Raw genomic sequence first — 27,133 nt, 5'->3', positions numbered from 1 at the left:
CAGACAACACCCACCTGTGATACAATTAACCAACACAATGGGATAACGTAATCACTCAGGCAGAAACTACCCACTTTTCTATTTGTAGAATAAATGAGTTGGGGGGGTCTCCATAGTCCTGGGTCTATAGTCCATAGGAAGGAGGCTAGCCCTCAGGCCTCTCCAGCAGTCCCAGTGACGGTTCAGTCCATCACATTTCTCCCCACCCAACAAAAGACTAACCAGGTACAAGACCCCCAACGTGTCTGGACCTTGATTAGTTGGACAAGGGGGGGGGGGGGTCTATAGTCCATAGGAAGGAGGCTAGCCCTCAGGCTTTTCCAGCAGCCCCAGTGACGGTTCAGTCCGTCACAAGATATATTTTTATATATATATATTTTGGGGGGTTTCGCTCTGGTAGATACGGTAAGTGGATGCAGTACAGAGGCAAAACTTCAGTGTTTATTCACACTTGAGGCAAATGCACAAAACAATTTGTTACTTTGCAGTCTTAGTGTTTACTTCACACACACAATGGAAAGTACATCGTGGTGTAACCTCTGTAAGAAGGAACAAGGAGCCGTCATTGACGGAAGATACGTGTCACCGAGGTTCCTGGCCTTTTTCTTGAAGTGTCAGTTCTGTAGTGCAGTCTGACACTTCAGCTGTGAGAATGGCTGTAAATCCAATCCGGGCCGGTTCTTATTCGGAGCAGCCAAAGAGCAGGGTGGGTGGCTGTTCCCCACCGTTCCAGGCCGGGTTTTGGCTGGGATATAAAAACCCAGCCAGCAAGTTCAGCTGTGTGGATTATCCTCCATCTGCTAGTGGAGTGCTGGCAGTCTGAGTGTTGGAGCTTGAGTGTTTGGGCCTGGACTTGGCCTGCTACATTGCTGGTGGACAAAAGCACATGGACTACTGTTTCCTTCAAGGACTTATGTGCTGCAGCCTGGTGTGAACGAACACCAGACTCAAGGTGACTGTTTTTCCTGAAATTGTTATTTTGTCACTTTACGTCTGTGTGAATAAAACACTGCACTATTTAAGTTAAAGACGTTGTCATTGCCTCTGTACTGCGTCTACCAGAGCAGAAACCCCACATTTGGTGGAGGATGCGGGCAAACGCAGTGAGGCAGGCCTGAAGGCCGAAAAGTTTTTGTTTTTCCGGGCACAAGTGCATGTCCTACATTAAGCCGGCAAGGTTACGACCTGTATCCCCTGACAAAATGGAGGCGGTCATGAAGGCCCTCGTGGAGGCTAACTTGCAGCAGCGGGAGGCTAACAAGCAGCAACAAGAAACGAACCAGCTGCTATTGCAACATGTGATGGCATTGCAGGTGTCAGGAGCGTCCCAGAATGTCCACGATGCCCGGAAAGCTGTCCGCGCGGCGATTCCGAAGAGGACTCCCTCGGATGACGTCGAGACCTATCTGGCGGTCTTCGAAAAAGTGGCCGTGAGGGAAAAGTTACCCCGAGACCAGTGGGCTGAGGTCGTTGCTCCGTTCCTGGCGTCTGGTCCCCAGCAAGTATTGTTTGATCTCCCCGATGATCAGGCGGCCGACTACCCGACAGTAAAAGGTGAGATCCTGGCGAGACTCGTGGTGAATGTGTTGGTCCGGGCCCAGAGGGTGCATCAGTGGGAATATAACCCGGTTGAACCCGCCAGACCACATTATTATGATCTGCTGCACCGTTTGCAAAAATGGCTGCAGCCTGACATGTTGACTACCACTGCTATGTTGGATCGGCTGTTGGCGGATGTGTTTTGGAGGGCTTTGCCGTACCCTCTCTAGCACTGGATCGGCCAGGTGTCTCCTAATAACGCCCTGGAGATGGTCGACCTGGTGGAGCGCTACGAGGCCACCAGAAATCTACAGGGGGGTTCGTTTGGGAGGGGGCCAGTCAAATCCCAGAAAACTCCACCCCAGACCCGGCGGCCGGTGCCAGCTAGACCCGCCCGGGATGTCCCCCCTGCAGACCCAAACCCGGTGGTCTTCTGGCGTTGTCAGGAGCCTGGACACATAAGGGCCGATTGTCCCCATCGGGGAGAACCCATGGACACCAACTATGGCTACCGCCACTCATTATATGCCAGAAGGTTGTGTGCCACAGGAACTTCAGAGACTGTGGACAATAGCCACCTGTGCCAGGTGGAATTGGGGGGCACTCTGGCGGTGGCACTGCTGGATTCAGGGAGCCTGGTGTCCCTGGTAAGAGCTGCCCTGGTGCGGCCGGCTGAGTATACTGGCCGAAGAGTCAGCGTTGTCTGCATACATGGGGACTTAAAGGAGTATCTGTCACGGCGGACGTGCACTGTTAAACAGATAACACACCAACCAGGCTCTGGACGAGAGACGGGGGAAGGGTCACCTCCTAATTTATCCCTGACCTCTTTCCCTACAATGCTCAGCCCACAGACCAAATCTTGATGGTAGATTTGCTGTGTCCACCAGCCTATGCTAACAGAACCCTGAACTCCCTGAGATGGTGAAGTGGGGAGAAAGGAGCTGCCAGCTCGCACAGAACCTGGATGGGATAGATGACATAAACAACCAAACAAGAAAATACACTTATCTGCTGAGAGCAGGAACAAACAGCCAACCTTCCTTCCAAGACCACAATGAAGAGTATAATCCGCTCAGAGCACCTTAGCTGGAGACTATTTAAACTAATGACTCCACCCAGTGCACCTGATGCGAGGCGGATCCAGCACAGCATCAAAACAAATACTAGACTCGTGCTGCAATCCTGGCTGACCTCCGCACATCGTCAGAGTGAGGCATGACAGTACTCCCCCTTCTACGGGTGACCTCCGGACACCCTGGACCAACCTTATCCGGATGGGACCTATGAAAGGCCCTCACCAGACGGCTGGCGTTGACATCTGACGCCGGAACCCACATCCTCTCCTCAGGACCGTATCCCCTTCAGTGAACCAGGTACTGGAGGGAACCCCGCAGAACTCTTGAGTCGAGAATCCTGGAGATCTCAAACTCAAAGTTTCCCTCGACTAGAACAGGAGGAGGAGGCAATGGCGATGGTACCACCGGTTTAACATATTTTTTTAGTAAAGACTTGTGGAAGACATCGTGGATCCTCCAAGTCTGCGGCAGATCAAGTCGAAATGCAACAGGATTGATCACAGCAGAAATCTAATATGGACCAACAAATCTTGGACCCAGTTTCCAAGATGGCATTCTCAACTTGATATTCCTAGTGGACAACCACACCAAATCACCCACACACAGGTCCGGACCAGTCACACGTCTCCTGTCAGCCTGTCAGCCATTCGTTTATACCTCTCACCCATCCTCTCCAAATTCCCTTGAATCCCCCGCCAGATAGAGGATAAGGCAGAAGAGAATCTCTCCTCCTCTGGCATCCCGGAGGAACCAGACCCAGAAAAGGTACCAAACTGAGGATGGAAACCGTATGCGCCAAAAAATGGCGACTTACCTGTGGACTCCTGCCTACGGTTATTCAATGCAAATTCTGCTAAGGGCAAGAATGAGGACCAGTCCTCCTGATTCTCAGCCACAAAGCACCTCAAGTAGGTCTCCAGGTTTTGATTAGTACGCTCCGTCTGACCATTCGACTGTGGATGAAAAGCCGACGAGAAAGAAAGTTGAATGCCAAGTCGAGAGCAGAACGCCCTCCAAAACCTGGAGACAAACTGTGTGCCCCTATCAGAGACAATATCCGAAGAAATACCGTGCAATTTAACAATATTATCCACAAAAATCTGCGCAAGAGTCTTAGCGTTAGGCATACTTGATAGTGGTATAAAGTGAGCCATTTTACTGAAACGATCGACTACCACCAAGATCACTGTTCTCCCGGAGGAACTCGGTAGGTCCGTAATAAAGTCCATGGACAAATGTGTCCAAGGACGAGATGGAATAGACAATGGAAGAAGTGAACCAGGCGGTCGAGTATGAGCAACCTTAGACCGAGCGCAGGTTTCACAAGCTGCCACGTAATTCTCAATACTCTTACGCAAACCTGGCCACCAGAACCTCCGGGACACCAGATCACAGGTGGACTTACCACCAGGATGTCCAGCGAGAACAGTATCGTGATGTTCCTTGTATCGTAGGCCCTCAGGAACAAACAACCTCCCTGGGGGACACGAACCAGGAGCCTCCTCCTGAGCTCCCAACACCTCCATCTCCAATTCAGGGTACAGAGCGGAGACCACCACTCCATCCGCCAAAATCGGCGCTGGATCTTCTGAATCACCTCCCCCAGGGAAGCTGCGAGACAAGGCATCTGCCTTGACGTTCTTGACCCCTGGGCGAAAGGTAACCACGAAATTGAACCTGGTAAAAAACAATGACCATCTGGCCTGTCTAGGGTTCAGACGCTTGGCAGATTTCAGGTAAGCCAAATTCTTATGGTCTGTATACACAGTAACGGGGTGAGAAGCCCCCTCTAACCAGTGACGCCATTCTTTAAAGGCCAACTTGATCGCCAACAACTCCCTATCTCCAACATCATAATTCCTCTCAGCGACCGAGAGCTTCCTGGAGAAGAAGGCACACGGGACCCACTTGCCAGGAGAAGGACCCTGCAAAAGCACCGCCCCAACCCCCACCTCTGATGCATCAACCTCGACCACGAATGGCTGAGATACATCGGCTGCACTAGAATGGGAGCAGACGCAAAACGCTCCTTAATAGTCGAAAAGGCCTGCAATGCCTCATCCGACCAGACAGAGACATCAGCGCCCTTCTTGGTCATATCAGTAAGAGGTTTGACTAGCGTGGAATAATTCAAAATAAATTTTCTATAATAATTCGTAAACCCCAAAAATCGCATCAAAGCTTTCTGATTCTCCGGTCGGTCCCACTCCAGAACCGCCCGGACCTTTTCGGGGTCCATACGAAAACCAGAATCAGAAAGCATGTATCCCAAAAATGGAAGCTCTTGCACCGCAAACAAACATTTCTCCAATTTGGCGTATAACTTATTCTCCCGCAGGATCGTCAAAACCTGTCTCACATGATCCTGATGGGTCTTCAGATCAGGAGAATAAATTAAAATGTCATCAAGGTAGACTACTACGAACCTCCCCACCAAATGATGAAAAATATCATTGACGAATCGCTGAAATACCGCTGGCGCATTCGTCAACCCAAAAGGCATTACCAGGTTCTCAAAATGACCGTCGTGCGTATTAAAGGCCGTTTTCCACTCATCCCCCTCCTTGATCCTGATCAGATTGTATGCTCCTCTCAAATCCAACTTGGAGAACACCTTGGCTCCAACAATCTGATCAAAAAGATCAGAGATCAAAGGCAGGGGATATGGATCCCGGACTGTAATACGATTCAGCTCCCGGAAATCCAAACACGGTCTCAGTGATCCATCTTTCTTCTTCACGAAGAACAAACCTACAGCCACTGGAGACTTAGATGGTCTAATATGACCCTTTGCCAAACTCTCGGCGACATACTTTCGCATGACCTCTCTCTCGGGTTGAGAGAGGTTGTAGAGCCGAGACTTAGGCAACTTAGCCCCCGGAATGAGATTCACAGGACAATCATAGTCACGATGAGGGGGCAATTCCTGAGCCCCACCCTCCGCAAACACGTCCGAAAAATCTGAGAGATACTGAGGCAAGGCCGTAACGGACACTTCAGAAATAGATGTGACAAGACAATTATCCGAACAAAACTTGCTCCAACCAATGATTTGTCTCGCCTGCCAGTCTATAGTTGGGTTATGTTTAGACAACCATGGCAACCCCAAAACTATTGGAGCTGGCAAATCCTTCATGACGAAACAGGAAATAATCTCAGTATGTGAATCACCCACCCTTCAATGAATATCATGAACAACGTGAGTAAGGCTCCCTTGAGAAAGAGGGGAAGAATCAATGGCAAAAACACGAATCTCGTTCTCTAATGTGCAAATACTTAGTCCCAAACCCTGAAGAAACAGAAAGTCAATTAAATTTACCCCAGCACCACAATCAAGAAAAACATCAACAAACACATTTCGAGACTCTAGCGCCACCATAGCTGAAAGGAGAAAACGGGAACTGCAGGGAACTTGCACACCAGTCTGCTCCACCACACCATTCATACCACCAAGTGTGAGGGAGGTTTTTTTTTCTTTTTCTTTTTTCTTTATCACTCTCCCCTGTGGTTCAACATACGGACAAGAAAAAACAAAATGACCCCTCTTTCCACAAAAGAAACATAAATTGTGCGCTTTACGAAAGTCTCTACTATCCGAATGGAAAGATATCTGACCTAACTGCATGGGTTCCTCTCCTAGGCCAGAATAACAAGCAATATCTCCCTGGGCAGCTGGTGGAACAAAACTGCACGCGGGAGGAATCCCCTGCACAGAGGGACCCTTACCCCTCTCTCTGATACGTCTATCCAAACGTATCGCCAAAGACATTGCATTTTCCAAAGTATCAGGGTATTCATGAAAAGCCAGAGCATCCTTCAACCTTTCAGATAACCCCTGACAAAACTGGCTACGTAACGCGGGGTCGTTCCACCCCGACTCAGTAGCCCACCTCCTAAACTCTGTGCAGTAAATCTCAGCAGTATGTTTACCCTGTAGTAAGTTACGTAATTTTGATTCTGCCATTGAAACTCGATCTGGGTCATCGTAAATCAATCCCAGGGCTTTAAAAAATTCCTCCACCGACCGGAGAGCCAGAGAATCGGGCGGCAGGGAAAAAGCCCAGGATTGCGCGTCCCCTTTCAGCAAAGACATGACGATACCCACCCTCTGATCCTCATTACCTGATGAAAATGGGCACAAACGAAAGTACAACTTACATGATTCCTTGAAACTGAAAAAATCATCAGTACCCCCTGCAAATTTCTCCGGAAGAGCGACTTTAGGCTCCCCAACAATTTGACCTGTACCTGAAGCCAACACCCTCTGACACTGTGTGACCGTACTACGTAGATCCGCAACCTCCAGGGACAAACCCTGCATGCGGTCAACCAGTGCTTCAATTGACGCCATCCCATAAACACTGAGAAATGGCGGTCACAGTATGGCGGATTATAATGTCACGGCGGACGTGCACTGTTAAACAGATAACACACCAACCAGGCTCTGGACGAGAGACGGGGGAAGGGTCACCTCCTAATTTATCCCTGACCTCTTTCCCTACAATGCTCAGCCCACAGACCAAATCTTGATTGTAGATTTGCTGTGTCCACCAGCCTATGCTAACAGAACCCTGAACTCCCTGAGATGGTAAAGTGGGGAGAAAGGAGCTGCCAGCTCGCACAGAACCTGGATGGGATAGATGACATAAACAACCAAACAAGAAAATACACTTATCTGCTGAGAGCAGGAACAAACAGCCAACCTTCCTTCCAAGACCACAATGAAGAGTATAATCCGCTCAGAGCACCTTAGCTGGAGACTATTTAAACTAATGACTCCACCCAGTGCACCTGATTCGAGGCGGATCCAGTACAGCATCAAAACAAATACTAGACTCGTGCTGCAATCCTGGCTGACCTCCGCACATCGTCAGAGTGGGGCATGACAGTATCCCACCGCCCTGGTCTCTCTGTCAATGGTGGATGGCAGGTGGATGCATGAGGTGGCCGTCGCCACAAAGTTACCATATGAATTGATAATTGGGAGAGACTTCCCCGGGTTCACGGCACTCTGGCCGGATACGAAAGTTACTGATACCTGGGAGACAGATGTAACCCTAGCAGAGTGGCCTGACTCAGGGGGGAGGCCAGAACCTTGGGAACCTGAGTCACAGGGCCGATCCTACACGGGGTGCAGTGGGTGCCCCGCACCCCAGCGCTGTCACCCGAAAGGCGCCGAGCGCAGGGCCGGACTGGCCTGCCGGGATAGCGGGAAATTTCCCGGTGGGCCGGCAAGCCTGAGTGCCGCAAGGCCGCGGCCCTGGTGACAAGTGGGGGCGGCCGCGGCCGGCGGCAGGGCAGAGCAGGAGATGAGCGCCTCCATTGCGGAAGCGCTCATCTCCATAGTCATCTGTATTGCCGTCCTCAGGACGGCAATACAGATGCCTGTGCTGCGGCAGAGGAGGGAGAGGTGTGTCCCCTCCTGTTCCTCTGATAGGCTGCCGGCTTAGTGCTGGCAGCCTATCAGAGGCCGGTGCAGGCGGCGCGATGACGTCATCGCGTCGCCTGAGCCGTATAGCGAGGGACACAGACGGAAGAGGCGGCCTGCATCGCATCGCATTGCTGGAGGTAAGTATAAGTGTATTATTTTTTTTTATCTTTTTATATAGGTACAATACTGGGCTGGCACATGATAAGGGGGGCTACTGGGCTGGCACATAAGGGGGGCTACTGGGCTGGCACATAAGGGGGGACTACTGGGCTGGGCTGGCACATGATAAGGGGGGCTACTGGGCTGGCACATGATAAGGGGGGACTACTGGGCTGGCACATGATAAGGGGGGACTACTGGGCTGGCACATGATAAGGGGGGACTACTGGGCTGGCACATGATAAGGGGGGCTACTGGCACATGATATGGGGGGCTACTGGCACATGATATGGGGGCACTCTGGCTACTGGCACATGATATGGGGGCACTCTGGCTACTGGCACATGATAATGGGGGGGATCTGGCTACTGGCACATGATATGGGGGGGGGGCTCTGGCTACTGGCACATGATAAGGGGGGGGGGCTCTGGCTACTGGCACATGATATGGGGGGCTCTGGCTACTGACACATGATATGGGGGGGCTCTGGCTACTGACATGATATGGGGGGGCTCTGGCTACTGGCACATGATGGTGGGGGGGCTCTTATTACTGGCACATGATTGGGGGCATCTATGGGGGCACATCTTACTGCAGATTATTGGGGGGCACTATAGGGGCATCTACTGAGGCTAAAAAAGAAGATATTTTATATGGGGGCTCTGTATAGGGGCATTTTATACTGGGACACATTATGGTGGGTACTATGAGGAAGGGGGGGGGCACTATGGGGGTCATCTACGGGGGCACTGAGAAGGGGTATTTTATATTGGCACATTATGGGAACATTAGCTCAACTGGGGGCATTACAAATGTTTTGCATATTATAAGGAGAATTATTACTACTGGGGGGGCATTATGGTGGGCTTTATTACTCCCCCATGGTATGACCCCCTAGTAGCAGCACCAGCCTCTCCCTGCTATGCTATCCCTCTGCCCTTTCTCCAAATCCTTATTATGAAATCTTTCTCATTAGGTTAAAGCACAACATCAGCTCCGCCGAGCCCCCGGCCAAAGTGTTGAAGTGGCGTCCGAGATCCCCAAGGGCCAAGTCAAGTAACTGTAAGTTTTTATGGGGGTTCTACAAAAGAGCTATCGTGGGGCAAAATTCATATTCGTGTTTACACACGTGTTTTAAAATGAATGCTTTCTCCTATTATAAACAAGTAAATAATGACGCAATGCTGTGGGGCTGGTGTGCAACTTTTTCCAGGGCTGGTTTTTATCCCCAGTCCGGCCCTGGCCGAGCGAGCCGCCGGGACTTTTTTTTTTTTGACTTTTTTTTTTTTTTAAGCCGAGCAGCCGAGCCGCCGATTCGTGGGGCTGAAGTTGGGGGCTGAAGTTGTTGCCATAGAAACATTGTAAAGGGGAGGAGTTAGTAAGATAACCACGCCCATGTGGGGGCGCCAGAAATATTTCTGCACCCAGGCGCCTGTGACCCTAGGATCGGCCCTGCTGAGTCAGAAGGGCCAGCAGTAGGGGTGACCGCCACTTCGGTGGAAGAGGGGGAGACAACCCCGTTAAGTGTGATGGTGGGAGACTTAGAGGATTTGCCGCCGGGTCCTGAGCTGGCAGATCTCAATGTCTCTGGGGATAATTTCGGTACAGCACAACACCAGGATCCGACTCTATCTCGAGCCTGGGAAAATGTGGTAGTAGTTGAGGGTGAGCCGCAACAACCGGGGGCCGAATCTATGTTCCCCCATTTTGTGGTTCAACAGGAGATGCTGTACCGGGTAAATAAACTACGGGGTGAGCATATTGAACAGCTGGTGATGCCCGAGGCATATCGCAAGCTTGTGTTGGAATTAGCCCACCAACATGTTCTTAGGGGACACCTGGGCCAGCAGAAAACGCAGGACCGGATTTTACAGCGGTTCTACTGGCCCAGTGTGTTCAGAGAGGTAGAAGAGTTTTGCAAGTCTTGCCCAACCTGCCAGATAACCAGCCCCCAGCCACATTTCCGTAGTCCTCTGGTCCCTCTCCCGATTATTGAGGTTCCCTTCGAGCGGATCGCTATGGATCTCATAGGCCCAGTACCGAAGTCAGCTAGAGGGCACCAGCACATTCTGGTCATCCTCGACTACGCCACGCGGTACCCGGAGGCGGTGCCACTGCGTCATACGTCAGCTAAACTCATAGCTAAGGAGTTGATGGAAATGTTTTCTAGAGTGGGTCTGCCTAAGGAGGTTCTAACTGACCAAGAGACCCCATTTATGTCCAAGGTCATGAGGGAACTCTGTAAGTTGCTCCACATAAAACAGTTACGGACATCCGTGTATCATCCGCAAACGGATGGCCTGGTAAAGAGGTTTAACCAGATGTTAAAAAATATGTTGAAAAGAGTGGTGTCTAAGGATGGAAGGGACTGGGACCTTCTTCTGCCCTATATCCTGTTCGCAGTGTGAGAAGTGCCCCAGGCCTCTACCGGGTTCTCGCCATTCGAACTGCTATACGGCAGACACCCTCGTGGTTTATTGGACGTCGCCAAAGAGGCGTGGGAACAACAAACCACACCGCACAAAAGTGTAGTTGAGTATGTCACCCAGATGCAGGGACGGATGGAAACAGTGTTACCTCTGGTTAGGGAGCATATGGAGGCAGCGCAGCGAGCCCAGATTGGGGTCTATAATCGGCAGGCACGGGTCCGAAACTTTAACCCGGGTGATCGGGTGTTGGTTCTGGTACCGACTGTAGATAGTAAGTTCCTAGCTAGGTGGCAGGGGCCCTACGAGGTACTAGAAAAAATTGGACCGGTAGATTACAAAGTACACCAGCCAGGGAGGCGAAAGCCGCAGCAGGTGTACCATGTGAATCTGCTCAAGCCGTGGAAGGAAAGGGAAACCTGTACGGAAGACAGCCCACGACCAGGGTTCCTAGGGGAAGCGGTTTCAGCCCCTCAGTCTGAAGCAGGGGAAGCGGCTGTCACAGTGAAAATTGCTGACAGCCTCTCCTCTAAACAGGCTAAGGAAGACAGGGAGTTCATTAGCCGGAATACGGATGTGTTCTCAGACCTCCCTGGACGCACGTCCGTAATCCGGCATGACATTGTCACTGAGCCTCAGGCAAAAGTCCGGTTAAAACCGTACCGGGTACCCGAGGCTCGGCGACAAGCCATCACGGAGGAAGTGCAGCTAATGCTCCAGCTGGGTGTCATCGAGGAGTCAAAAAGTGAGTGGGCCAGTCCGATAGTATTAATACCCAAGCCAGACGGGACATTGCGGTTCTGTAATGACTTCCGCAAACTTAATGAGGTGTCCAAGTTTGACGCGTATCCCATGCCCCGAGTGGATGAGCTTATTGAAAAGTTGGGCCAAGCCCGGTATTTTACTGTGTTGGACCTCACCAAAGGGTACTGGCAGGTACTCTTGACGGAGGCGGCCAAAGAAAAAACGGCTTTCATCACGCCAGAGGGGCTGTATCAGTACAAGGTATTACCCTTTGGTCTACATGGCGCTCCCGCCACGTTTCAAAGGTTAATGGATATTGTACTCCGTCCACATCATCGATACGCTTCGGCGTACCTGGACGATATTGTTGTCCATAGCACCGACTGGGAAAGTCACTTACCTAAAGTACAGGCTGTAGTGGACTCCCTTAGGAAGGCTGGCTTAACCGCTAACCCAAAAAAGTGCTCGATAGGGTTAGAAGAGACCAAGTACCTGGGGTATGTCATTGGTCAAACCTCAGGTGAACAAAATTGAGGCAATTAGGAATTGGCCCCGACCTGTCACTACTCGGCAAGTAAAGTCGTTCCTGGGTCTGGTGGGGTACTATATGAGGTTTGTCCCCAATTTTGCTACAGTCGCCGCACCATTGACAGGCCTTTTGAAGGGACGCAAGTCAGTGACGGTCCACTGGAATGAGCAGGTGGAAAAGGCTTTCTCCGCTTTGAAGTCGGCCCTGTGTGGGTCCCCGGTTTTGGTGACGCCTGACTTCAAAAGGGAGTTTATAGTGCAGACCGATGCCTCCGAGGTAGGTCTCGGTGCTGTACTATCTCAAGATATTGACGGGGAGGAGCATCCCGTTGTCTTCCTCAGCCGGAAGCTCACCCCAGCCGAGACTAGGTACAGTATAGTGGAAAGAGAGTGCCTGGCCTTCAAGTGGGCAGTCGAGTCTCTCCGCTACTACCTTTTGGGGAGAAGGTTCCGTCTGGTGACCGACCACTCCCCTCTGAAATGGATGAGCCAGGCCAAAGAGAGGAATGCTCGGGTCACCAGGTGGTTCTTATCTTTGCAAAATGTTAAGTTTTCCGTGGAACACAGGGCAGGCAGGTTACAGGGAAACGTGGATGCCCTGTCCCGCGTACACTGTCTGGCAAATGTTCACCCCCTCAGGGTTAAACAAAGGGGGGAGGTATGTACTCGGTGAGGTAAGAACCGGATTTTTTCCTGAAGTGTCAGTTCTGTAGTGCAGTCTGACACTTCAGCTGTGAGAATGGCTGTAAAGCCAATCCGGGCTGGTTCTTATTGGGAGCAGCCAAAGAGCAGGGTAAGTGGCTGTTCCCCACGGTTCCAGGCCGGGTTTTTGCTGGGATATAAAAACCCAGCCAGCAAGTTCAGCTGTGTGGATTATCCTCCATCTGCTAGTGGAGTGCTGGCAGTCTGAGTGTTGGAGCTTGAGTGTTTGGGCCTGGACTAGGCCTGCTACATTGCTGGTGGACAAAAGCACATGGACTACTGTTTCCTTCAAGGACTTATGTGCTGCAGCCTGGTGTGAACAAACACCAGACTCAAGGTGACTGTTTTTCCTGAAATTGTTATTTTGTCACTTTACGTCTGTGTGAATAAAACACTGCACTATTTAAGTTAAAGACGTTGTCATTGCCTCTGTACTGCGTCCGCAAGCCTGTCTACCAGAGCAAAATCCCCACACGTCACACAAAATGGAAAGTTCAACTTGATGTCATTTCTGCCTTCAGCAGTTCACGGCAGACTTTATGGGGCCTGTTTCCTCAGATCATGGGTCTCAGCCCCCCAACCTGGCACCAAGCCTTAGATCCCAACACAGATATCCTGCTGCTGAGCCCAGCTGCCTATTTAAGGACAGCCAGGTGCTACCAAAAACCCGGACCAGCAATTAAAATCCAGTCCGGTATTTGACCCCACCTGGTTGCAAATCAGCCCAGCGGAAAATACCTGTTTTCCCAGACCATTCCCCTCACTGTGTCACATACGCCCCCCCCCCCCCCTTTGTTCAACCCTGAGGGGGTGAACACTCGCCAGAAAATGTACTCTGGACAGGGCATCTGCGTTTCCCTGCAACCGGCCTGCCCTGTGTTCCACTGTAAATTTAAAGTTCTGTAGGGAAAGGAACCATCTAATGACCCAGGTATTTGGCCTGGCTCATCCACTTTGAGAGGGGAGTGGTCGGTTACCAGAAGAAATTTTCTAACCAACAAATAATAATGGAGAGACTCGAGTGCCCACTTGATAGCCAGGCACTCTCTCTCCACTATACTGTACCTGGTCTTGGCTGGGGTAAGCTTACGGCTGAGGAAGACAACGGGATGCTCTTCCCCATTGACTTCCTGAGACAGTACAGCACCGAGGCCTACTTCGGAGGCATCGGTCTGTACTATAAATTCCTTTTTGAAGTCGGGTGTCACCAAAACCTGAGACCCGCACAGGGCCGACTTAAAAGCGGAGAAAGCCTCTCCCACCTGATCATCCCAGTGAACCATCACTGACATGCGTCCCTTTCAAGTGCCCTGTCAATGGCGCGGCCACCATAGCAAAGTGGGGGACAAACCTCATGTAATAGCCCACCATTCCCAGGAATTAATTTATTTGCCTAGTGGTGACAGGTCGGTGCCAATTCCGTATCTCCTCTATTTTGTTCACTTGGGGCTTGATGACTCTGTGCCAAATGATATACCACAGGTACTTAAACTCTTCTAACCCTATCGCACATTTTTTTGGGTTAGCGGTTAGGCCAGCTTTCTGAAAGGAGTTCACTACAGCCTGCACTTTGGGTAGGTGACTTTCCAAGTCAGTACTGTGGATGACAATATCGTCCAGGTAAGCCGAAGCGTACCGACGATGTGGACGAAGCACAATGTCCATAAGTCTTTTAAAAGTGGCAGGGGCGCCATGCAGACCAAAGGGTAACACCTTATATTGGTACAGCCCCTCTGGTAGCCTACGTCAAAGGTACCTGTTGTAACCTTTGGTGAGGTCCAAAACAGAAAAATAACCTCTCGATAAGCTCATCTACCCGGGGCATTGGATACGCATTGAATTTGGAAATCTCGTTTAGTTTACGAAAATGATTACAGAACCGTAACATCCTGTAAGGTTTGGGTATTAAAACAACAGGATTGGCCCACTCACTTTTAGACTCCTCAATAACGTCTAGTTGCAGCATTAGCTGCACTTCCTCCGAGATGGCTTGTCGCCGAACCTCGGGTACCCGGTATGGTTTTAACCGGACTTTTGCCTCAGGCTCAGTGACAATGTCATGCTGAAGTGTGGAAGTGCGTCCGGGGAGGTCTGAGAACACATCCGTGTTCCTGCTGACAATCTCCCTGGCCTCCTGAATCTGTTTAGAGGAGAGGCTGTCAGCAATCTTCACTGTGGCAACTGCTTCCCATGCATCAGACCAAGGGGCCGGAACCTCTTCCCCTAGAAAACTCGCCTGCAGGCTGTCGTTAGTACCGGTCTCCCTATCTTTCCAAGGTTTGAGTAAATTCACATGGTACACCTGCTCCGGCTTCCGCCGCCCTGGCTGATGTACCTTGTAGTTTACCTCTCCAACTTTTTTGATTACTTCGTAGAATCCCTGCCAGGAACTTACTGTCCACGGTCGGTACCAGAACCAAAACCCGATCTCCCGGGTTAAATATCCGGACTCGAGCCTGCCGAACATAAGATAGGGCAGAAGGATGTCCCAGTCCTTCCCATCCTTAGACATCACTCTTTTTAACATGTTTTTTAATGTTTGGTTAAACCTTTCTACCAGGGCTGTCAGTTTGCGGATGATAAACGGACGTCCGTAGCTGTTTGATGTGCAGCAACTTAGAGTTTCCTCATGACCTTGGACATAAAAGGGGTCCCCTGGTCAGTCAGAACCTCTTTAGGTAGCCCCACTCGGGAAAACATCTCCATTAACTCCAAATTTCCGGCGGCAGACATGAAGAATAACAGGGTGTATCTGGAAGGTTAAAGAGGTTAAAGATGACGTAGCGGAGGGGGCTGCGCCATTTGCCTCGGCTGTGGGAGGATATTTCTGGATCAGGAGCCGTGCTTGGGCTTCAAATTAAGGCAGGCTGGGCACTGCAGGGGGGCGTTACTGGGCTCCAGAGATGAAAAAAAAAAAACGCCCCTCTGGGTACCTTGGAGGTTCATTTGCATAACAGAAAAAGAGCTTTTTTTATCAAAATGACAACACGAAATGAAGAAAGAAGACCACTGCAGGAAATAATGTAGTTTATTGAACATGGCAATGGTGACAGCTTAAAATAATAAAACCAGGTGACAGATTCCCTTTAAGATATATTGCATGGGCAATAACTCCTGGAAAAATTACAGCCTGATTGGACATGCATGTCAGGAACAGTGGGAAGTCATAGTAGGCCCTTAACAGTCATTTTTTGGACTATTTTGATGGCATGTAAAAATTGAGTCAAGCCTTCTTAAGGCACCAAACGTAACTACTTAGCTTAACTACTTAAGATACCGTGCCTTAACAAAGTTGCCACTTTGGGTTACGCAGCAGGCAGCGCATTACAGCTGGTCCATCATCAGCTGCCTAAAACTCTGGAACAGAGGTCCAGATGAAAAAAAATAATTATATTTCCTTTAGGACCCTAGGGAACATCGGATTTCGAGGGTCGGATTTCTAGGTTGGTCCACTTGACATGGAATGACCCTTAAGTTAAAAATACTAACAACTACATATAAGGCCATCCACAACCAGTACCCTCCTTACATCTCTGACCTGCTTTCTCTATACATCCCTAAACATAATCTTAAATCCTTACAGAACCTTCTCCTCAGTTCTCCTCTCACAATCGAATACAAGATTTCTCATGTGCCTCTACTCTACTTTGGAACTCACTACCCCAGTAGATCAGACTGTCCACCAACAGCCAAACCTTCAAAAGTACCTCGAAAACCTACCTTTTTATGAAAGCCTACCTCCTGCAAGAAGCACATTGCCACCACACAGCCAAATGAGCAGCATTTACCCTCACCTAATGTGTTCATACCCCTTCCTTTGTGTGTAGATTGTCCATGAGAGCAGGGTCCTTTCCCCCTGGTATACCAGTCTGTTAACAGTTACTTGCTTATTGTATTTTTATAGTATGTATGTATAACCCCCTCTTAATGTACTGCGGCATGGAATTAATGGCGCTTGTGAGAGAAGGATTTATGATTTTATGAATATATAATGAGAATATTCTGTAGTACACATTTCTGTCCACTAGATGGCTGCAAACCATATGTATGAGAAGGTCAATGAGGGAGGGGGAAGAGGGGATTCTGAAACCACTCCTATCAGGTTAAGGAGCCAATAGCCTCTTCTTAAGGAACACCCCTTTTGTGATGTCATGTCTGCTATTTAAGTGAATGTACTGTGAATAAAAGGCTCTCGCCTGCTCTCTTCTACCATGGCTCAAAGAGGATGAGAAGATGCTTTCATGAAACCACCTAGTGTCTGGTCTCATTATAAAGCAGTATGCTGTACACATACTCTTCTAATTGATTTGGCACCACACAAAGAAGAAGGAGAGTCGCATGAATTGCGACGACAAAATGGCGCCAACGTGGGGCAGACAGCTTGCGTAACTTCCGATTCAAACGCCACGAGAGCGACTTAAACGGAACCATCAGACGAGATCACATGCCGGCAAGGTAAGAAAGCTTTATTTCTTACAAATCTCCTCTGTAACTTCCGCTTTTGTGGGTTCTCAAGAGTTGAATTGGTGTTATGGCGATATAAGGGTTCAAATTATAGCTGATCTGTCTGTTAGAAAGAACCTATTGAAATATTCCTTCTTTGTGTGGTAGAACATGCTGGAACTAAACGGAAATTGTTAGACAGCTGAGCCGGATATCCTGTGACGTAGAATTAGTTCCCAGTCAAGGTTCTGACGAGAACCTTGGGAAAAGGGTTAATACCAATTGCCATAGGCAATTGGAAGTTAAGATTTTGTATCCCGGTGAATTGACTAGGGGTCTTCACTTTGAGAGATTGTGGGGTCAATACTATTATTTCATTTGAGCTGTGTGCAACTGCGCTTAAGTTTGTGGGTTCGGTGGCGATTACTTATAGTAATCGGATTCCGTTTGAGCTTTGTGCAACTACGCTTAAGTTTGCGGGTTTGATAAGTAGCAATTGTTAGAGCTTTGTGCAACTACAATAATGGGAAATTCGAATGTTACAGGACAGAGTAAAGAGATATTAACGGCGACTCAGTTGATGCGAGAAAAGAAAGGAAAAGTTTCAGTGAGAAATAAAAGTTGAAAGCATTCTGTCATACTAAGTAGCAGCGATTTCCGGTATTATCCGTAAATATGCAGTTTTGTGTAAAAGTTCCCCCTAGATGTTGCAAATGCAGTAGGAGATAGATTAAATTAAAGTTGTGGAAAAGTGTAGAGGGAAAGTTGAAAGTAATTGAGAAGAATGGACAATATGGCTATAGTAAAATGGAGGATTTGGATGTGGTAAGGGAACAAAGAGAGTTGGCCATGCGGCATTCCCTTCCCCCCACCACATGTGTTGTAACTAAGTAATCCTGGGTCTTGTGGTCCATCAAAGACTACCTATTGCTTTTTCTGTCAGCTCCTCCTCTACACCAGGTGCTGAAATGTGCTAATCAGCACCACCCACTGTGCCTTCCTGCTCCCTCTAGCCTTTCCCCACCCCCCAAAAACTCTTTCCTTAGGCTGAAAATAACCCTTCCCAATTGTATGTCCCATCAGTTAAAAAGTTACCTGCAGTAATTGCCCCTATGATGCCTACTAGAAATATTCCAGTGTCCAATCCTATCAATCTAAGGTTGCACCCATTCTAAGTCCTTATTCAGGTATGAGTGAAAGTGTAGGGATATCTGCATCATTATATGATGTATGACATATACTACACCCAGTAGTAACATCAATTTTGCCATGATGAATAGAATTCCCAATTCAGAGGACTTACTTATGCTGCTTTATAGAAAATTAGTTAAAATATGGAGAGTTTTCTCATATTATTTATGAGATTTAGAAAATTGAGTCCAATGGAGAGCTGGGGATTTAATGCATAGTGAAAATCAGTGAGTCTGTGATGAAGTGTTTAGATCATCGGTCAGTCACATTGTCCTCAGGACAGAGTATGTGGAGAAAGTTTTCACTAGACTCCAGAAAAGTTGGGTGGATTTGGATTTTTGAGATTACCTTATCTATGCATGAGAAAATCCTAAGTGCTGCCTTTGTGTATGATCTTGAGAATCATCTAGAAAGGTCTAGTGTTGGCTAGGCTTGAGAGAAGTTAATTTTGTCCCTATTTTGTCATATTGTTAAAGTTAAAATCAAACAAAGACCTAAGGTGGGCGTGGCTGCCTATCAGTCCTCCCCACAAGGGGGGGGAGGAAGACTTTGTATGTACTTGCCCACTTCCTCGCCTGTGGGAGGAAGACAAATGTTCAGCCCCTTCAAATGAAACACCCATAGGAAATTAACAACCCAGAATCAAATACTGGATCCCTATTATTTAAATAATCCTTGGGATCTTACATTGCCTCATAGCAAACATGTTCCATGATCTCTCATGGCTAAGGGTAGTATCACATGTGTAGGAGCATCTAGTAATGCAATTCCTACTCCTCTCACCAATTAATCACCGTCTTAAGGGTGTGCAAAATTAGATCCGATCACTCTGCTGCATCTGGAGGGGGGGAGGCTGGGAGTAGTAAATACAAATACTTTTTCCCACCTCTGTAAATAAAAATTCAAATTCAAATTTAATGTCTCCAATTAATAACCACATTTTTGAGTTTCTGGTAGATCATTTCAGGTTCCTGGAAGATGGATCATTTCGGACAGGATATGCTGTTCCTACTTAATCTGATGTTGTCAAGAAAGAACCACTCCGTCCAGCAATGTCAGTGCAGGAGACAGAGCTGAAGACACTCGCTGAGGTTGGTAAGATGGCTGAGGGTAAGACTGCTAACATCCAGGTATGCCTTCGGTATCACTCATTGTTATGGTCTAATCTAGTGAAGCAGAGATTTTGTTGGATCCATGGGTAAGCCCATCAATAATGAATGCTGAGTGTATGAAAGATGTTTGATGCCCTGATACTGCCTGAGAAGGTAGAGGTTACATTATTACCTGAAGTCTACCCTAAGTGGAAATCTGTGTGATAAAGGATGGCTTAAGGCCAGTGGACTTCCAAAAAGTTTGTCTTTTTCAGATACAGGTTACAGAGGCTGAAAGGAAACATCAAAGGATAAAGGTAGAAGTGATAATAGGACTCTGGAGAGTTGGTAATAAACTCTTCCTTCAGAGGGCACTCCACCTAAAGAGGATGGATTTAGAACATGGGCAAATCGAGAGAGAGAAGGTGTGATTGGGTTCTGTGGTGGACGGCTCCTGGGTTCAGCAATGCTGCCACTAGGTGAATGCTGTAATAATGATGGGAGAACTATGGGAGTTCCAGGAAGGCATATGCCAAGGTCATCTTACCCATTTCAGAGACTGCGGATTGACTACATTCGGAACAAAGGTGGAACAGTGTGAATATGTCTGTGTCTATATTGATCTCTTTCCAGGATATTCGGAGATTTGGCCTGTAGCGAAGGCTACAGCTAAAAGATACTGACTGAGGTGAGAGTACCTATCCCTGGGGTTTTTCTTCATCCGATATATACATCTAACCGGAAGATAGGCCTAAGGCCTTATGAAGTACTCTTTGGGAATGCTCCTGGATTAGGTGTCTATTTCCCCAATAGTTCCAGATGCAGCATAGTAGTTTTCCAAATTATGTTGTCTGTTGCACAATTTATTGTCTAATGTGTATTTCCAAGTTTTAGTTGTTTCCTAGAATCCAGACTGTATAGAAGCGATTCATTCTTCACAATCAGGAGATTGGATAGTGGTGAAACAAGAGACGTGTGGAAAGTCCTAGAGCTACGGTTTGAAGATCTACATCAAGTCCTGATGACCACCGCCACTGCTGTTGAATTGCAAGGAAAAACTGATCGTATTGCAATCAAGTGCCAGGACTATAAGAGCCATAATGTTGTTTCATGCCTTATTGTTTGTTCCATATTGTACAAAGGGGAAATCACAGTCAAATCAAATTCCAACGGTGTTATATTATCAAGATGAGTCAGGAACAACTAAGTTGACTTTTGCAGTATAGGGGACTGTAAGACAGATGACAGATAGGACACTTGGTTTTGGTCTGATAAGTACATCTGTGTGACTGGAACTGACCCAGTCTATGGTAATTGTATTTAAATATGACCAGACCAACTGTGGATATTGGAAATTAACAGAATGGAGTACTAATCTGAAATGTTGTGAATATATACCAGTGGAAACTACCTCTAGAGTCAGTAAAGGCGAAGGTTTGTCCCATAGAATGACTATCCTGAAGGGAACCCCACCAAACAGTTGTAAACATGATGAATGTAATCCTCTGTTCCTGTCCATTAGAAATCCTTTACAACAGGATTTGGGGATATATGTGTTAGGAGCATGTGTAAGTGACCAAGATCCCCTAGGCAAATTTAGAATGTTGGTAAGGGAGAAACCTCAAAGTTTAGTTGCTTCTGTGGCTCCTACATCCTTACCTATAATTGACATTAAATATTTGGCCAAATTTAAAATATAATGACAAACTGACCTTAGAGACAGGATTTATACAGGAAAGCCCTTTGGTGTTTTCCCTCCAGGATATTGTTCTTACATAATTCAGCTGAAGAAGACAAGTAGTGACTCTAACGTTTACTCTGACAGTTGGTTTATCAACCAAAATTATCAAAACGCAGATATCTGGTGATTGTGTGGAGATTTGAAACTCCGACCCAGGATGCAGGTAGAATGAAGTGGTCAATGTACCCTGATCAAGTCCTGATCGGGTACTGATGCCATTTGTTCTATTCTCACCTCCTGAGTAGGATCAAATCAGAAAACATTGTCTGGTCACGACTAAGGAGGTCACTGCCTACATCCTTTGACTCACGTTTATACATGGATACATGGATGCCATAGGAGTCTGTAGTAGAGTTTCTGATTAATTTAAAGCAAAAAGTCAGATAGTTGCAGGATTCGAGTCATTAATTCCCATGATTAGTAGTATAAAAAAAAATAATAATAATAATTTTTTTTGATTGGATTAACATATCTATTGTCATCAACAGAGATTTGTGAATTATATCTGTGATGCTGTGCAGAGAATGGTGGAACAACTGAGCTCTTTTCCAGTGATGACTCTACAGAACCGACTGGTCCTTGACAGCAGAAAAAGGAGGGGTCTACAGGAACTGCTGCATCTACATTCCGGACAACACTGCCCCTGATGGAAGGATCACCAAGGATCTGAAGAAACTGATGGAAGGATCACCAAGGATCTGAAGAAACTGATGAACTCTATCAAATGAACTGATGGGAAAAATTCTGAAATTAATATCATGGCCAGAATAATGTTTTGGGAACTGGTTCAGCGACTACAATGTTATTAGAATTTGGTTTTAATGGGCTGTCATATAGTTCTACATTTTAGGAAAATTGTTTTGAAAATGTATAATACATCAATGCCCACACTATGTATATGTGCTGTGCCCCTGTCAAAGACAAAGATTATTCCATCCTTAAGTAAATAAAACCTTGTTGATGGTTGTGGTGTAAATAGGACAAGGTGAAGGCAAACCCGAAAGAGAGTTGAGGGGACCTGGTGAAGCAATAAGGAAAGTCCAGCTCTTCGCTGTTTAGGGCGTTGGTCTATTTCCCGCAAAAGGAGGGATTTGTGAGAGAAGGATTTATGATTTTATGAATATATAATGAGAATATTCTGTAGTACACATTTCTGTCCACTAGATGGCTGCAAACCATATGTATGAGAAGGTCAATGAGGGAGGGGGAAGAGGGGATTCTGAAACCACTCCTATCAGGTTAAGGAGCCAATAGCCTCTTCTTAAGGAACACCCCTTTTGTGATGTCATGTCTGCTATTTAAGTGAATGTACTGTGAATAAAAGGCTCTCGCCTGCTCTCTTCTACCATGGCTCAAAGAGGATGAGAAGATGCTTTCATGAAACCACCTAGTGTCTGGTCTCATTATAAAGCAGTATGCTGTACACATACTCTTCTAATTGATTTGGCACCACACAAAGAAGAAGGAGAGTCGCATGAATTGCGACGACACGCTTTCAAATAAATAATAATTATAATGTTTACTTGCTGCTTGGTCTCCTGCTCTAATGGCCCAGAACAGCAGAATCGCTGATCCTAGTTGTTTACCCCATTAGATGCCACAGTATTGACCACGGCATGTAGGTGGTTTCAGAGGGATGGGACTCCCTCTGTTAGCCATCGGCACCCACCACGATTAAGATGGCAAAGTTGCCAATGTCTGTAAACTGCAGCCAGGGGCCTTATGAAGGCCCCAAGGTCTGCCTTCAGTGTTTTTCTAGGCTGGTGATCAGTATCCTACTGACAGCATAATACAATGCACTATATAAGTAGTGCAGTGTATTATGGAAGCTTGGCTTGAGCGAATTAAGCTTGGGATAGTCTGTGCACACGACCGTTGTTCTGGTCCGCATCCGAGCCACAGTGCTGTCCGCATCCGTTGCTCCGTTCCGTGGCCCCGCCCAAAAAATATAGCATGTCCTATTCTTGTCCATTTTGCGGACAAGAATAGGCATTTCTACAATGGGCCGCCCGTTCCGTTAATTGCGGAAGGCACACCCAGCTTTCATTTTTTGCGGATCGCGGTAGCCTTAGGGTGATTGTCCCTCATCAGTGCAGAGCAGAGAGTACTGGCTTAACTGGGTGAGACAAGCATATTGGACAAGGATAGGACATTTGTGAAAGAATGCTATAGCAGCAGGCTCTCAGCCATGTATTTTGCGGATCTGATATTACTGAAAAAACAGTATGGTGATTGTGGTTTTGGCCCTCATCTGATCCACATTTTTTGTGGATCAGTTCTGGACCCATTAATCTCAATGGGGCTGCAAAAGATGCAGAAAACCCACCCCTGTGCTGTCCGCACCCATAAGTCCCTGCAAGAAAATACATGTCCTAATCTTGTCCATTTTGCGGAAAGTAAAGGACATTTGTAAAGGAGTGCAAAAAAAATGGCAGCAGACTCTCAGCCAGTATTTTTGTTTTGCAGATATGCGATTTGCCGACCGCAAAAATGGATACGGTCGTGTGCAGGAGCCCTTAATCAGGTGAACCACAGCTATGTGTCTGTGCAAGATGTTTCATAGGGAGGTCGCTGGTAACAGATTCCCTTTAAAAAATAAAACAAAAAACAGTTTTTTTGGTTTTTCATTTTTCTTCCCTATCTTCCTTGAGCCATACCTTTTTTTTTTCGTTCACATAGCTGTATGAGGCCTTCGTTTTTGCTGGACAAGTTGTACTTTCTAATGGCACCATTTAATATGGCATACAATGTACTGGGAAGCAGGAAAAAAATAAAAAATTGGGTGGAATTAGGAAAAGAAACCGCAATACCTGCACTGTTTTACGTGTTTTGTTCCCACAGCGTTCTATTTGCAGAAAAACTGACCGGTGCCCTTCATTCTCTGCGTCAGTACGATTACAACAATACGACATATGTATAGGTTTTTATGTCTAAATAGTGTAAAAATAGATTTAAATTAAAAATATATATTTTTTTTTACATCACCATATTCTGACCCCCATAACTTTTTTTTATAGCTATAACTACTGAGCTGTGTGGGGCTAATTTTTTGCAGGACAACCTGTAGTTTTAATTGATACCATTTTGGAGTGTGTGTGACTTTTCTGACTTGATCACGGCATCTAAAGGAAACCCGCCGACCATTATGCCAAACTCAAATACTTTACAAATTAGAAACATAATCAACACTAATCGCTTTGGAGAAACAAAATATTCTTTTTTAAAGGAGATAAACAGGATCAGGGCTCATGCAGATGAATGTAAGTGCCCCATGCTTGTATTGCAGACCGTAAACATTTGATCCGCAATATACGGGCACTGGTCATGAGCCACTCTGTGGTGCGGATTGGAAGCCACGGAAGCACTATGAAGCCACTTTCATGGGCTTACAGATCCATGCCTCTGATAACGACATGTCCTATCTTTTGTCGTATCTTGGGGATCGAAGACCCATTCAATGGGTCTGTATCCATGATAAGGAGAGCACAAGGCCAGATGTGCATATCTTTGCATTATAGTTTTTCTGTGATGAGGTTCCACTCCTAGTTTTGGCTTACAAATACTAATGCAAAATATCGCCCAAAATATGAAAGTGTGAAGGAGGTCTTTAAATACATTTCTTCTTTCTTCCAAAAATTGTGCCCCACTTGATCATAGGTTGTGTGTGGTATTGCCAAATCAGTTCTATTGAAGCTAATAGGACTGAACTGTGATACTACACACAACTTGTGGATAGGCATCACGTAGCATTGTTTTATTTAAAAACCTTTAGTGGCCTTATAAATATTTTATACCCAACTTCTGCTCATTACATACAGAACATCAGGTTGTCCATCTGTACCTGTCAGGATATGCAGACATAATTTTTGACATACAGGGATGCATAAGTATGGATGTTGTGCTCTGAAAATGATTAGCAGGTGGTCAGGCAGCACTTAGAATATTGTGCTTTCAGGTAGCCCCAGAAAACAAAGAGTTTAGAATGTATGCCACAGTATAAGCATGCAGTAATCTACTTGATCATGGGTGAGGACACATGTCTTGGTTTCGTTGCCAAGGTTTCTAAAATCATGGCAAAAATGCAATATGCCCTCAAGGCATTATATAAGATTACAAAAAAGGGTCTGCTTTTTCTGCCACCATGGTAGATGGGCTGTGTTTGATATTGCAGTTCAGCCCTACATGCCATAGCAGCCACAGGCCTTGACCAAAGCTATAACTCTTTCTGTAAGGAAGAAAATCAATCCTCTTTCATACAGTAATAAAAACATTAAAATATTTTCACATATTAAGCAAGATATTACATTGTTTAGGCAGCTACTGTCCATTTGAGAGGCCTTCAACGATAAAACTACTGCAAAAGTTATTGACTATGACTAAATTACTATAAAAGTTATTATAGCCTAAGGAAAAGCCACATGGATCGCATAAAAATCATGCAGAAACAGCATGTTGGTGTGATTTTCCAACTTATTATTAATAGCACTCCAGGTAAACTTCTGTTTGCATGCAAAACCATGCACCAGTTAATGAAGAGACCCTTAGGCCTCTTTCACACAAGCGAGTCGGATTGGCTCCGGATGCGTTCAGTGAAACACCATTTTGCAAGCAAGTTCAGTCAGTTTTGTCTGCGATAGGGTTCAGTTGTTCAGTTTTTTCTGCGAGGGTACAATGCGTTTTGATGTGTTTTTTACGCACGTGATAAAAAACTGAAGGTTTTTCACTGAAGCTCCATTCATTTCTATGGGGCCAGGGCTGCGTGAAAAATTCAGAATATAGAACATGCTGCATTTTTCACGCAATGCAGAACTAATGCGTGAAAAAAACGCTCATGTACACAGACCTATTGAAATGAATGGGTCAGGATTCAGTGCGGGTGCTATGCGTTCACATCACGCATTGCACCTGCGCTGAAAACTCGCTCGTGTGAAAGAGGCCTTATGGCCTCAAGATTTTGCAGCAGTCTTTCCAGCAAAGCCATGCACTAAATTTAAAACCCTTGCCAAACAGCGTGGTTTTCGGCCACCTGGTGCTCAATTTGGCCTTATCATAACAGAGGATCCAGCAGCCTGTCCTGGCAAAGAGCAGCCTGCCTGCTTTGCCATATCCTTTACTCGACTGCAATGAGGTCCGGCTGTGATCCAGCCGCTTTCCAGAATAAATATCGGATTTTGGGCGAAAAAGATCAGTTGCATGCAACGGTTCTGGATCAGGCATGCCGCAGATGTGAACATACCCTATGCATCACACGAATCAATGGCCCACCTCTGCAATGCGTAGGCAAGCCAATCCCTCTATTACACTCATAAGCCATGAAGTACATATGGAAAGAGATTGTCTATAACAAACTGGACATTTTAAAAGAGTATTATAGTTTACCATATAAACATGTTTAGAAACTGTGCAATAAAAATTGTAATAAAGTAGCACATTTATAATTTCACAGTTGTTAGTAGACAAAATGGTAAACTGAAAGCATAGTGACTTGTTACCTGCCCGCCAGATCCTTTCATATCCTTCATGTTCATTGCATTTTTCTTCCCTTTTCCTTTCTCTTTCTTTCCTTTCTTCTTTTTGCAGCAACATTTTTTGCATATACAGAAGCAACAGGTGATGATCAATAACCCAGCTACCACAGCTATAGCTATGATGGCCCATGGAGGCACTGTAAGTAAAAGAAGGTAAAGTAAAAAACTAATGACAATCTTTGTTTGTAGATTAGCTATTAAAGCAATGTATGATATCAACATTGAATGTTGTCTAAGACCACTATAAATGATCACTCAAGCAGTCTAAACTACTACCATATATATGTAAAATATAAGAATGAAACTGGATTGCACATCCTCAATACTATACTTTAATCTAATAACTGCTTCTCAGCATAATTAACATTGCTTCTCAGTGCAATTATTCATATACCTACCCCTATGCTGCATGCTGTACATGAGGCATTAGTATACAATTTGATCAAAAAGCATAAGCCCACTCACTGCGACAAGGTTGCCTCTTTAAATAACACCCTACTCTAAATTTGGCGCAGCGCTGCGTGGCAACCA

General features: G+C 46.5%; 1 protein-coding gene across 1 annotated transcript in view; it reads right to left on the bottom strand.

Annotated features, from left to right (window-relative positions):
* Positions 1–27,133, bottom strand: part of LOC120995132 (synaptotagmin-2-like) — a 619,044-nt gene that overhangs the window by 360,429 nt on the left and 231,482 nt on the right. Inside the window, 1 exon segment of the mRNA XM_040424147.1 lies at positions 26,567–26,739. Within this exon segment, the coding sequence (XP_040280081.1) occupies positions 26,567–26,739 (173 nt within the window).

This window comes from Bufo bufo, chromosome 3 (genome assembly GCF_905171765.1).
Source record: "Bufo bufo chromosome 3, aBufBuf1.1, whole genome shotgun sequence".
Taxonomy (NCBI): domain Eukaryota; kingdom Metazoa; phylum Chordata; class Amphibia; order Anura; family Bufonidae; genus Bufo; species Bufo bufo.
The sequence above is the reverse complement of the archived record's forward strand: the minus strand, read 5'-3'. Positions and strand labels throughout refer to the sequence as shown.